This window comes from Athene noctua, chromosome 6 (genome assembly GCF_965140245.1).
Source record: "Athene noctua chromosome 6, bAthNoc1.hap1.1, whole genome shotgun sequence".
Lineage (NCBI taxonomy): Eukaryota > Metazoa > Chordata > Aves > Strigiformes > Strigidae > Athene > Athene noctua.
This window is the reverse complement of record NC_134042.1, coordinates 28,512,078-28,526,365: the sequence shown is the minus strand read 5'-3', so window position 1 is coordinate 28,526,365 and position 14,288 is coordinate 28,512,078. Positions and strand designations below refer to the sequence as shown.

General features: G+C 38.9%; 1 protein-coding gene across 1 annotated transcript in view; it reads left to right on the top strand.

Annotated features, from left to right (window-relative positions):
* Positions 1 to 14,288, top strand: part of SPTLC2 (serine palmitoyltransferase long chain base subunit 2) — a 72,090-nt gene that overhangs the window by 6,327 nt on the left and 51,475 nt on the right. Inside the window, exons 2-4 of the mRNA XM_074910025.1 lie at positions 4,675 to 4,869; positions 12,878 to 13,032; positions 14,075 to 14,223. Coding sequence (XP_074766126.1) covers positions 4,675 to 4,869; positions 12,878 to 13,032; positions 14,075 to 14,223 — 499 coding nt within the window. The remainder of the gene's footprint in view (positions 1 to 4,674; positions 4,870 to 12,877; positions 13,033 to 14,074; positions 14,224 to 14,288) is intronic.

Sequence of the window (14,288 nt, the reverse complement as noted above, 5' to 3'; positions counted from 1 at the left end):
CAGGAATCTTTGACAAAAAAAGCAGAAAGAAAAAAAAAAAGCTGCAAAGCTGCTAGTAAAATTTCTGCAGTATGTGTGGTATGTGGCAATGAGAAGCTGCTAACTTTTAATAAGAATTTAGCAAAGTTGTGATTCAGCGTAAAATAATCCTTTTAAGGTGTCTGCATAAAGCCTGCAAGGTTCATCTGACTGTGCTCTTCCTGGCAGCGTGAAATGAAACGGCCTCTTACAGTGTTAGGGTTTTTCGTGGGGTAGCAGCATATCCAGTTCTAGTGTACATCTCTCTTACTGTGTGCTCTATGTGTCGCACTTGCAGCATCTTCTCTCTCTAAAGTATACGTCTGCCATGCAAAGTATGTACACAGATCCCTGTGGTAAAATCCTGTGTTGTCTACAGTAGCACCTTCAAATGTTCCTGTACTTAAGCGTGGCTTTTGTCTTCTCACAAAACTTTTCCTCTGATGCTTTTGAAAGTGTGTTTGGCTTCTGGTGCGCTCCTTTGCATCTACCAGTTTGTACCATGCTGACATTGTTTAGGATGAGTTCTTATCCAAGTTGTCTGCTGACACAGGTATAGCAAATATACTGAAAACCCTTTTTTCTATTGGTTTTAAGAAATAAGTTTTTAATGAAAAGAAAGTCAGGTTCAGAATAATGTCAGTCTCACATGTGACCGGGTTTGGGTGCTGACAGTGAAAGCATAATTAACACTGAAATCTGTATATGTTTGCTGGTTTCATTTTACTTTCTTTGTAAATCCATGACAAGGTGAGGTATGGTTGTCCTCTGAAGATCCTACTGTCGAAATTAAGAAAACGGAAAACAAAGGCTACTAGTAAAAGCAAGTTAGCTTCTAACTGCTGTTTATGAACTGCAGATTTTTGAATCCTCTGATAAAGATGCTATCTTCACATCCAGTAGGATAGTGGAGATTGCAATCAATAAAGCATGCAATTGGATACCTTCTAGTGTGAATTTATGCTCAGTAGGGTGGCATAAATGAGAACTACTTTTGTGTAGATTACGCTATTCTGTCCCTAATGCTAGATGACCTGTAATCATGCTCAGGTAAGTGCAAAAGGGGTATTATGTGAGATGTTTTCCATATATGTCATTAAAGGATTTGAATAATTCAGGATAGGCAGCAATACTCCTCTGTCTGTGGAGCTGAAGTCTTGTTCTGATGGTACCTGACCTTAAAGCACTGCAAGATCTGATGTTACTTGAAGGCCAGCATGGTCTTTAAAAGCATAATTTTGTGCAGTTAGTTGGGTGAGAACATCAGGTTGAGTGTGCTTCTGCTGCATGTGCATCCATCCACAATCCCATCCTCGGCCTGTACTAGATGTGCTATCATGCTACTCATAATGCTTCTAATTTGCAGGATAAACTAAATCTGGTCAGTTTTGTAATGTAATGCCTTAAGAATTGAAAATGTTTATAACCAGGTTGGGGAGATCATTATAGTCAGACTCACTGCTACGTAGACCAATACAGTCCTTTCTAGCTGTAGCTCTATGATGCTGCTGCTCAATAACTGTTACAATACTGGTTTGTGACTTGTTTCTGCAAGAGTTTGGCCCAACTCAGGCATTACCTGTGGTTGATTCAGAATGCCATCTCTTTGCTGCCTTCTGTAACCAGCTGGGTGGTGCTCTCTGATTTTTTTTTTTTCCTACAGTTGAGAATCTTAACGTGATGGTGCTCTTCTGTGTACATGCGGTCTGGGCAGTACAGGAGATGTAGGCGAGCATACACCTGCCTTTTTGAACTACACGCTTAGGTGAACAGTGACTTTTCATTGTAGTCTCCACTTAGATATGCAGCATATTCTAGTTCAAAGGTCATGGCTCACTTTGTTATCATAAGACTTGTGAAATCATAAAAGTGTTAATCTTGCATGCTTCCCCCCACCCTCCCACCCCCCTGAGAAAAGGAAATTAATCACTAAGCTGTAGCCACCTTCTTTCTTGGTCTCTGGAACAGAAGTTGCTGCTCTTTGGCAGCAGGCTTGGAGCTTTCAGCATGTAAGCCTTCATTTGAAGGCTAATGTGCAGATTCATAAGGCATTCTTGGAAAAACAAATAGGCTTGTATCTAAAATGTGGCTACAAATGTCTCTTCTATAGGCAATTCTAGAGTGTATTTATAGTCATTGTATGCTTCATGAGAAGCCTGTGAATTTCATTCAGAGTATTTCTTTAATGTTTAATTCAGATAGGATAGCATAGAAGTTTCTCAGCTTACGTGGTAGCTGACATGAGAGTACGAGGACATATAAGCACATTGGTAGAACACGGGAAGGTGATTGATTGAAGTATGTTTTGAACCAGTACAGGTATTCCCAAAAGGGCCTTTCTCAGTGAAATGTTGTTTTTGACCATGTGGAATAACTTGTTTAATTTTAGCATTTGTCACAAGCAGAGGCACCTCTAAAGACCTGGGAAAATATTGGCATACTTGTATTCTGATTAAAATTTGTATAGGTTTGGGTTTGTTGTTTGGGGTGGGGTTTTTTTGTGTGTGTGCATGATCCTTCTCAGATCTGAATGCAGTAAAATTCTATGGTTTCATGAATTGAAATTCAACTTAAGCCACTGCTGTCTGCAGTATGCGTTTAAAACTACTTCTGTATTAAACTGGCCTCAAAGTGCTGCAGGCTAGCTATCTGCATCTGGGGTAAATGTTCTGGCTAGAAGAGAATTTCTTACTGTGTCTTTGCTGGTTTGTTTCCACACTTGCACCAGTTCTAAAGTCCCTGCAACTACGATGACCAAATCAAGGATTTTCTCCACTTTAAACTTTGTTCTGGATGTCTGTGCCTGTAAAAGGGAGGAGATAGAAATGAGTATCAGGAGGAAGGTGCTGGTGCAATTTATAGCCAGTGGCTGCGTAGCTATAGCATAATTGTATCCTAAGATCAGACCCTTGCATCTGAAAAATTACTTTCAAGATATTAATGCCAGGCTTGAAATACAGACTCGCTCCAGCACCTGAGATGAGCAGGTGTCACTTTCCAAATAGTGCAGTGTCTGGTGAGGCCAGCAAGTATGTATGCCTTTGTTGATTCATCAGCTGTTGCAGAGGTTAGTACAACTCTGTCTTCCTTTCACATATGATAGTACAGGTGCCATAAATGAATAACTGATTTTATTCTGTCTGTTGGCTCCCATCCCTCATTAATTATTTGCTGTTGTCCTTTTTTGGTGTGTTTAGGATCAACCTCTTTCCTAGGTGTTTATGTTTCTTTGACTAGAATGATTTAAAAAATACATTTCTTCTTATATCTGGCTATAGGCTACAATTTGAGTAAGTCCAGAAAAATTTGAGCAACATACTAGATACATCCTTGTCCTAGCCTTCTTTTCAGTGTGTTGTTGTTAATAATTTAAGCATTTGTTGAAATGGATTATCTTGGTTTCCTTCTTGTCTTCTAGCTGCTCCCATGTACATCTGGCAGCATCCTTCATAATATATTTGCATACCAGAGTTACAGAATTGTATGCCAGCCTTAATGTGTTTAGATTACCTAATAGGTTGTAATTTCCCTAAACCTATGAGTACTGTGAAAAATATTTTGCAAGGAGTAAGACCTATTACCTTTGCTGCAGATAGAGGATTTATGTCTTGAAGAGTGTTCTTTCACGTGTGGCTGTTCTGTTATAGGGTAGCTGTTCTATAACTTTTAGGAATACAGGTAACAATTTGCATCTAATTGCTGGGTTTCTGTGTTTTGATATATTGACTTCTGAGATCTGATCTTTAACTTAGTTCTTTGAACAAGTAGCCTAGTTAAAACCATGATGTCTTTCCCCTCAGTGTTATGTTGAGTGAGCCGTTGCCTTGTAGCTGTGGAGTTTTTCTGTAACAGTCACAAATATTAAGTATTACAGTAATCGTACTTGAGATGGACATGCGCATGTATTATACAGCTAGTCAAGCTCTTCAGGAGATGGTATGTAAGTAGCAAGATGACTTTCAGTGTGGATTTTATGCAGAAAGCCTTGCTTTGTTCTGTGTGCTGACATATATGCAACGTTGAAACTGTGTATACAATGACTTTTTTGTCTGTGGTGTCATGTCCACCTCATGGATGAGTACAGTGTTTACGTCAGCATCTTTAGGCTAATGGCTATGGAGGCACACAGATTATGCTTGTTTTGTTACAGTAATATAGGTTTCCAAAGTTGAGTTTATTTTGGTATTTTCTAGTTACTTTTTCAGTTCTCATAATCCTGAAAATGCATTGTTTAGATTAATAAAGCTATTAATTTCTATTTTGTTTTTCCCTGTAGTGAGCCCGGGAAGCCTCACTGTTCCTTTCTTTATGCCTACATAGTTTTTGGTGAAGGGGGAAGGCAGTTTCTTCATTTTGGTTGGCATGGATGTAAGCAATGCTCTCTATGTAGCTTCACAAGCTGAAGAACTTTAATGGGATGTTAGATTAAACTGCACTAAATTGGTAACTGTGACTGGTTATATCAACAATTTACCCACCTTGTATATGAAGACTGACAGCATTTATCAGTAATGGCTGAACCTAGCTGGAAGTACTTTGAGCTGAGCGATGCAGAGTTTATAGCTGATTGAAGGGCCAGGGACTACTCTGAAATGCCTATCTGTCATTTCTTGAATGAATATCTCACAACTGCTTCTCTTTAAATTTCTACTATAGCTAAATCATATGGTGCACAATGGAGGATTATACAAGAGGCCTTTCAATGAAGCTTTTGAAGAAACACCAATGCTGGTTGCTGTGCTGACCTACGTAGGCTATGGTGTTCTCACTCTTTTTGGATATCTGCGAGATTTCATGCGGCAGTGGAAGATTGAGAAGTGTCAAAATGCAACAGAAAGAGAAGAACAAAAGGTAACCACTGGGAAATAATGGTCAGTGGGAAATGATGTGGTTGAGGCCATAGCTTGAGCATTTCTTTAGGGAGCAGCATTTCAGGTTGTCTGCTGTTTTTCTTGTCTTCTGAATGCCCCAAATGTTATGCTAGTACTGCTGTGTCATTAAACAAAATGTTTCTTTTAGTTGGGTTATTTTTTTGATGGAGCAGTTCCCTCATCTGGTTCATTGCAAAGCTGCATCAACAGCTAGATCAACATTCCGAGAGATGCCCCAGCTGCAGAAACAAGGGTTTCAGGGAGCAAGACTGATATGCCAGCATCAGCAGTTAAAGAAATGCTTATCCAAGGATCTGGTTTGAGTTTGACAGCAGTGGGAGGCTTTTTTTTGGTGGCTGTGTTTTGATTTGGAAGCATGCTGTTGATTCTCTTTAGCCTAAGCAGTTGCAAAGAAAAGCTTGTGGATGAGAACCAGAGTGCAAGCTGGATGACTTCAAATTCATCTGGAGTCCAGAACACTAGCAGGTTAGCTGGTGAATAATCTGAGGTACTGACCCCTGGCTCACAGCAATTAAAAAATTTGATTCATAATAAGACCTATTCACAAAAGCTGCTGTTACCAGATGAAAAATCTGTCTGCTTCAGCAGCTAGTCTGGAATAGATAATCCTAATTTTCAGTAGTTGTAAAAAATATTTTTAGAGGCCTTTATTCCCCACAGGAATAAATTACTATTGAGAAAGCTACCGTTTAGGGCTATTTCCTGCTAACTCTTACTCTGAGCCCTCTTGGCACAGTGTGAATACCAGTGAGATTTGCTCCAAAGGTGAAATGAATTGGCTTACTCTTGCTGATTGGGATTCTGTTTATCTCAACTGCTTTGGGGAGCCAGTCTGGCTTATAAAGTATTAAGGGAGTTTGTTTTCCAGTTGCTGGTTTCTGGTTCTCTGTGCAGCCACACAAACAGTTGGCTAGCAGAAAATAGGGAGGGTGGGAAGGATATCTTACTAATACAAATAAATAATCAAGGGTGGGAGAGGGAAGAAGGAAGGCTTCATTGGAGGCTTTTTTTGGAGGCAGCACTGGAGTAAAGTGCATGTCATTTTATGGTCGATTAGCTAAGATGCAGTATACTAATCAATGCCTAAAATTACTTCACAGTAGCTTCTTTGTGTGAGTACTGTGAGGTAGAATTAAGCTCATTCATAGTAAGGCTCTTAATTCCAAAATAGAAACATTCTCAAAGGAGTTTGAGTAATAGGTATTTCATATTGGTTAAAAGTACAGAGTTTAAATTTACACTATTTCCACAGCTGACTTCTGGAATCTGGAAGTAAGACTCTTGGATCTCTTTTAACAGTTACAGTATCCAAATGAGGATTGCTGGCTACATCTCACCTTGTAACATGATGTGTTCATTAATGCCATTTGAGCTACTCTGGTTTGTGTCACCTGAGAACATGACACCCTTGTTTTTTCTGTGTATAAACTAGAAGTTGATGCAGAAGAGAACAGTCAAACACTTGCAGAAAACTATGAAGACATTAGAATAAAAGTTTAAATATTGGTCTGTGCTCATGGTACTTGAGGATTATAAAAGGGTAACTGAAGCGTTGGTGCAGTTACTCTGTACTGTAGTTGTTATATTTCTGTTACACAGTTTTTATGAAATGCTTGTTCTGATACCAGTATGTAAGGTGCAAGACTGCTTACAGTACTTTTCTGTGGGGAGCAGTCATGATTTTTACATGAGAGTGTACAAAAGGAGGACCTTGGGCAGTAGATCTGATAAGGCTCTCAGTAAAGTTTGTCACAGAGGATGTTGAAGCACAGAGTTTGTTAGAAACTGATTATCCTAGTTCTAAAAAAAATTTAGCCTTGAAATTTTTTGTAAATTAGCATTGCATCTTACCCTGAAACACATTTGCTTAACAAGTATACTTAGTGGACAGATGAATTGAAATCCTTTGAGTTTGTGTGTTGGTCATGGCTTGCAGGGAAGAGATGCACGTATTCTGGTTTTGTTTTGTATGTAGGATGTCTGTGGATGAAGCTAGTAAGAAGTGCCAGTGAGTATTGCGTAAGAATGAAACATAGGAAATCCTGTTTTTTTGGTATTGAAGAAATCTCAGCATAGTGTACTTCTCCAAATCACATTTGTAATGTTTCAGTTGGAATAGCTGTTTCCGATACTGGACAAATAGAGAAGTGATCATGTGAGGTCTAGAACATACAGTACTTATCCTCACACTTTGCTGCTTTGAGCTTTGCTTGCCTTTAAATGAATTGATGAGAGCATGTTGCAGTGTATCTAGTGTGGGAGCCAGCTTTTATTTTGATACTGGGGGATGCTCAATGACTTGTTTTGAAACAGTTTCTCATGATTTTCAAATATTTGAATCTATCAAGCTACTGGCTGACAGCCCAATCATATTTTGGTAAGGGAATGCAGATACTAGTCCACAGAAAAGGCTTGAAACACCTGCTTTTTTTTAAATTAAGATATGCAAATTGGAGGAGCCCTGTGGTTAACCCGGGGTAATTTCTGACAGATCGGTGACCTCTGACTGGAAAGTAGTGTTTTTATTTAAATTCTAAAGAGCCAACTAGAGGGTTATGATCTTCTTAAGTATCAAGCAAAAGGGCTTTAGCTTTTTGAAATAGCTCATAATTGCTTAAGTGAAAAGTTCAAAGCAATGACAGTGGCAGTAGCTGTGTAGCTGAGCAGTGTGTGAGCAAAACAAAATTACCTAGTGCAAGGAAGTGTTTCATAAAGGGGTGAATGAACCTCTCCTGAAAGTCATGGAATTCAAGTATGTGGATTTTCTGTGCTGTGTTTCTGAAGATGATTACAGTTAAAAGAGTAACGTAAACTTAGGTCCAAAATGTAGTATTAAAAACAAACACCAAAAAAAGCCACTTCCAGTTTTTGTGTGTTTTGGAAGGCCAATTTATTTAAGTAGAGCAAAACCCTCCTTAAATTGTCACTTCGTATTGTAATCTGAATGTCTGTGCATCAGAACTAGAAACCAAAAGTGATCCAACTAATTTAAAGAGCAGGCTTTCCAACAGGTCTATATTGGGACGGTCTCTGGCAGTGGGTAAGTTCTTTGGAATTTTAGAGCCTTGCATTGAAACTATTGATTCCAGGAAAACTTAATATTCACTCACTGCTGAAATACAAAAGGGTGAAAGGGGACAGCTTTGCTGGTTCTGATTTCCAGGAAATACTCTGATGGATTTGGCTTTGTTTAAAATATAACCAGCCAGGCTTTTCCTGGAAACCAGTGTTATGTAGCACATCCTCTCTGAAGTATTTATCAGTCCATTTTAGGCATGGGTAAGCAGAAAGATTAACAATTCTCAATTACCCTGGAATCAATTTATGCATACCCATTTTAATGTAATGTCTGGTCAAACAATAGTTAAATCTGCAAAATGCTTGTAGGATTTTATAGGCAGGATGAATGTCACCATTCTTCAAATCTGGTTTGCCTGTTGATTGCCTTGTACTTTATATATGGGAGCAACTGTGCAAATGGGGCCAGTAACACTCTAACATACTTCATGCTCAGTAGCTTGCCCAGTTAGAACATGTTTATAGCATCTGGGGTTTTCAAACACTTGTTCACAGGAATAGAGCTGTAGGAGTATCTCAGGGGCAGTAAACTGGAATCTTTTGCTCAGTATTGATCTTGGAATCTGTATAGCTCATCAGAGGCCTCCTGATGGTATTAAGGCTACCCACAATTATTGCTCCACTTTTTCTTGACTCATATAGCAGTGAGATTGAACTAGTCTTTCCGCTTCCTTTTAGAAGCGTGAAATTTATTGCAATTGTCTACTAGATTTCTGTTCAGTCAGTTTTGTATTATCAGGGAATGCATGATGTAAATAGCAGATAAGCCCAACTGGTGCTTGTGGCACCATTTATTAGTTTAGGTGCAACACTGTGGAAAAATTGGCTCTAAAAGCAGCATAATTACTGCATTTGCATGTCACTGTGCCCCAAGGTAGTGGTTACAAAGCTCTCATTATGGCCTTCACTTGTTGTAGTGTTAATTTACAGTATGATGAAATCTTGGGTTCCCAAATCACTTATGCTGAAGTGCTGCACCCTGAGGGATGTTTCACTCTTTCTTGAAATTGCTATGTCTTTCAGGCTTCTGGGAGACCACTAGTACTTACGTTTCTTCATCAAGCATCACATTAGTAATAGGGGATGTGTTCTAGGCTTAAATCAACAGCAGTGGAGCTGTTTATGATTCCTTGGTTCCATGTTTGTATGAATTCAAATGAAAGAATGTGCTGCGTTTGACTGTGCTTACTCTGAAGATTGCACAAAGAATCAACTCACTCCTAGTATCTTTCTCCTCCAAACAAAGCAGTTCCATCTCAGCCTGATATTCTTAGGGCTGTTATGGCTAGAAAAATTGTTGGATCTGAAATAGGATGAGAACTTAATAGAAAAATAACAATAAGCTCTGAAGGCCGTTTAAAGGTGACAGTGATTGCTTCTAGCAGTAAGACACTTACAGCACATCACTGTGGCTGCACGTGCTGACAATTTGAAATAGTATGGTTTGACAGATTTCATACCCCCTCCCTCCCCAGATGTTTTTTCTTGGTTCAAAGATTGAAAATGTTTAATTTCCATGGGGAATTCAACTGGTCTTTTTGGTGTAATGTCCTCTCTACTCTCCATCTGAAATGCCACATTGTAGAAAGATGGCAGGGGAGGGGTGGTGGTGGGACACAGATGACACAAACAAAAAAGCCAAAGCCCAAACCAACCAGACAAGCCATCTGGTCCTGTATACCAGCTCCAAAAGAGGGGTCTCAAACTCCAAAAGTAAATTTATAAGGGCAAGATATCCCTACCACTTCTCTTTTTTGTGTTCTCAGGTGCATGGGTCATGAGAACCTCTTGGCAGGGTTAGGATTACTGAGGAAATAGATAATCCAGTTTTCATTTATGCAAAAATAACACTTCCTGCCTGTCCTACTCCAAGGAACCTTCTCATAAGAGCTAGTTAAGGGTGGCTTATTGAGGGGGGGTGGGATGGACAACAAAGGGGCTGGTATTAAACTGATGCCTCACTTAGAGCCTTTTGATATAACCTTGTAGCTTGGTACCCCCCAAAACTAAGGCTAGTGTCCCATATTAGACCTTAATTCCCTTACCCATTTGTTCCTTGAAATCTTGTTGACTTTTAAGACACCTTTTTTCCTTATAATCCATTAGGTTCAGAGAACTTATCTAATTCCCAGTTAAATCAATTTCAATTTAGTGATGCTGTTGGCTTGCAAGATCATACTTGTGTTATGTATCTTGGTGGTGTCAACCTGTTGTGGATGATTGTCTATCTCACCAGTTGAGCTTGTTACTGTTCCTGCTTTGTCATCTTGGGTTTCAAAATAAAACATGCTCTATCTGGTCAGTAGTCTGAGGTAAGATTGGACTGTATCAGCCCAGGCATACCTGCTTGAGTTGTTATAATGACTCATTTCCAGCCTCTGATCCTAGCCAAGAATCTTGGCTAAAATCTCTGTTGTTTCTTGGGTCGCATAGTATGCTTCAGTAACTACTGCAAAGCTGAATTCTCATGTAAAGATGGTTAAGAGGAGTTAAAAATGCTTAAAAGGATCTTAGTAGATTATAGCTAGATGTAACAAGTCCCTCAAGTATCAATCTTCTGATGTGACAGAGATTTTTTTGATCTCACTACCTCCACCCTTCTACAAATGATGTTGCAGAGGGTTTCAGACACTTGTAGATAATTATTTCAGTTTTGTGTCATGAGTCAGGATCTTCTTGTATATTGCTACAAGTACTCTCATGCATATCACCACTTTCTAAGAGTACAGTAGCTGTGTAACTTGTCATATATGAAGAAAGATCTTGAATGCATTTGTCAACACCAATATGTTTTTTCCATTGTAAAAGTGACCAGTTTTAGTGATTCAGCCTGGAACAATGTGAGATGCCGAAGTCAAGGAAGGATAGAGCTGTGTAGCTACTTCAGGAAACTAATGCTTTTCTAGGGGATTACAGCTTTGTGTTAGCAGACCTACTACCCCTGTTAACCTCTCTTGACGAAGAACCTTCAGAGAAGGCTTGGTGCATGTGAAATAATGCAAAATTATACTTAAGTAGAGGAACAGAAGAAATAATTGCCCTCTGTGCATCTTAGCTCTTGGAAATCTTGTTTTCACTATCAGTCTTTGCTGAGAAAGGACATACTTGTGTTTCCCTGGGGAAGTGATCACTGGCTCATTTTGCTTTGTTTTTCCATAGTGGAAATGATGAAAACTAGTATCTTTGTGCCTTTTTGGCATGTCGTTATGCACAGGTAAATCAAAAAGGGTTTATGGGCAACTGTGTCTGCTTAGAAGTTGGTCCTTTTTGGCTCCGTCTTTCCTGTGCAGCTGTTGGTAGGAGGATGCAAAGGGTGGATCTAGATGTTTCTTTTACTCCAAACTGAAAGGACAGGGATGCTAAATCATTAAAATAGGAAGGTAAAGAAAAAAGTACTCTTCCTGCTGTTGAGCATTGTAAGTAAAAGCTTGTCAGTGTCCATTTGTTTGAGTTGTTATTAAAAAGCTGGCATAAATGCTCCCAGTTTTGCTTCAGTGGTACAAACGTCAGGCACCGTAATACTGGGTCAGACAGATATTCTGTCTTGCCCTGTCACCAAAAATAAAATGCTCCTCACCATGTTTGCATTTCTCTTGTGAAAAACAGGAAGCAATGCTATGCTGGCTCTTAGATTTGTCATAAATTCTACTTTTTCCTTTTGTAGATTTTTCAAAAGGCACTTTTTTTTCTTTCAGCAGTAGCAAATGAATTATGCATTCTTATCACTACTGAATGTTAAAACTTCCTTTTTATTCAATAGTAATAAAGAAATCTCATGACTGGAGCATTTTAAGCAGGCCAGAAAAAAACGTTCTTGAGTTTTTAGATGTCCTTGCTGTCACAGTTAGTTTGACATTTCTTGTGTGCTATTCATTCAAGACAGTCAGTTTTCCTGAAAAATATTGGAAGGGAAGCTAGAATTCAGGAAATGCTCATGCAAAGAAATCCTCTGGGACTTAAATACTGAGAAGTTGTGCAGAAGAGAGGTGCCATAACGTAGCTTACTAGCTTGAATTCAGAACAAAAAATAGTGGAAAGTTCTAGTGGTAACCTCTGTAATGAGGCTAGTGCTGCTATATTAAATGCATTTCTTATGTATAGAATAAAATATGACAGAGTACCTCAGTTTACAAATTCTTCATGTACTCAGTAGAGCAATGCATACTGTTCAGTGCCAAAAAGCAACTGCATGTTCCCTTGCTCTGCTTAACTCTGAAGGCTGAATACAAATCTCTTGCAAAGACTGTATGCCCATGCATTTAATGAAGGGGGTTATTTTATGTTTCGAGAGATGTTCTTTTTAACTACCCAGCAACAGCTGGAAAGAGGGCCAAGGTATTTCAAGTCCCGTTTGAGTTCAGAGAGCAAGACCTCATTGTGTCGTTAGGATATCCCAATTCAGTTTCTGTGTTGCTTTCAGCACTCCCTCTCCTATACGTTAGAATTCATTGAGGGTTTCTAACTTAAAGCATATCCTAATGCCGTGATTGTCTTTTCTAGTTGTGGTTGGTGGCTTTTAGATTCTATGAGGTACTTAAGTTATATACAAATAAGCACCTGCTGTTGAGGAAATCTTGGGGGCATAGTAGATTTGCAGGCTGAAAAATTTGGAAATCCCTCTAGCAAACTAATTTCTTCAGTTTTGCTGCTGTCTTACCTTCAAATAATTTTGCACTGGCACAGATTTCCAGGATTAAAAATACTTTGGGAGGAACTGGTTTCAGGACTTACTTGTGATGAAGAACTCTCTTAACTTTTTCTTGAGTGTTCCTGATTTTTTTTTCATTTATAAATTACAGTCAAACGACAGAAACAATTTATTCCTCTTATTCCTAATTTCCTGTAATAACTATTTTCCTTTTACATTGAGTGCTTTTGATATGTTTCAGGACTTTGTCCCATTGTACCAGGACTTTGAAAATTTTTACAACAGAAACCTCTACATGCGCATTCGGGACAGTTGGAATCGTCCAATCTGCAGTGTGCCAGGGGCCAAAGTGGACATGATGGAGAGAGTTTCCCATGACTATAACTGGACGTTCACGTGAGTCAAAATTGAAGAAAAGGCTTCCAACAACTGTATTTAAGTAGAGGGTCTATAAGAGCAAACTGCAGGCTGTGAGGTTAAAGGAGCAGTGAATCGTGTTTGTTTTGAGCTTTCCAGCAGCTTGAATAGATGAACTTTGCTTTTTTGAAACACATCTGGCCACCAAGGTGATTATGTATAATCTTTTGGCTACTTACTAAAGCTCCTGACTGTGTTAAGATTTCATGGGCATATGCCTGTAATAAAATTAATCCTTTTGTGTGTGATGACCAGAACCTGGAGTAGGTACTTTGGATTGCGCTACATGTTATTTTGTGTGGATTTAGAATCAGTCCTGACACTTGAAGTAAACTTTTCTGCCTGAAACTGAATTTAACATGATTGTTTTGAGTCAGAACTCAAGTACTCTGTAGAAGCAAAATCAGAAATGCAAGGATAAGGATTTTTAGAAATTGAAGCAACATATCACAAGTTTGATGTGAAGAGGTTTGCAGCACGGTGTTTGCTGAACCTAGTCATGTCTCTCCTTGGCTTCAAGGGCAAAATAATTAAAGCTTTTTTTTCTGCTAAACTTCTTCCTTAATCTCCTTGTCACATATTGTTAGCACAGCAGTGCCAGATGTGTTTCCTTTCTGTGGTTAGAGGATATCCTGCTTGAGGGGCTGCCAAGTTAATTGATCTAGAGATCTTATTTTGTAATTGAAAAGGAAGTTGTATGTGTCTGGGATGGAGAGACTATATGTCAGAGAAACAACAAATGGCTTGAGAAGGCTCAAGCAATTTTAGATATGATAGCAAATTCACCTTTTCATGTAAATTCTTCTGGGAACTATTTTGAGACCATAAGATAATGGAAGCATATTTTTCACTGATCATTTCAGTTGGATGATGAGTGGCAGTACTGAAATAATTAAATGGTTGGTTCTATTGATTTTTAACTTTTCATTGTATATTCTAGGAAACTGAAATAAGAATCTTCTGGTGTAGTTAATTGTTTTAATAGTGGGTGTCCTAACTTGTGGTGTTTTAAAAAACACAGGTACACAGGAAGAGTGATAAAGGACATTATTAATATGGGTTCCTACAACTACCTTGGGTTTGCACAGAAGGCTGGGACTTGCCAACAAGCAGCAGCTAAAGTTCTATCCCAGTACGGAGCTGGGGTGTGCAGCACTAGACAGGAGATGGGTAAGTTGGAGCAAGATAGAAGTTCCCTGAATGTATGTTTCAAAGTTTATAATCTCATTGCAGAT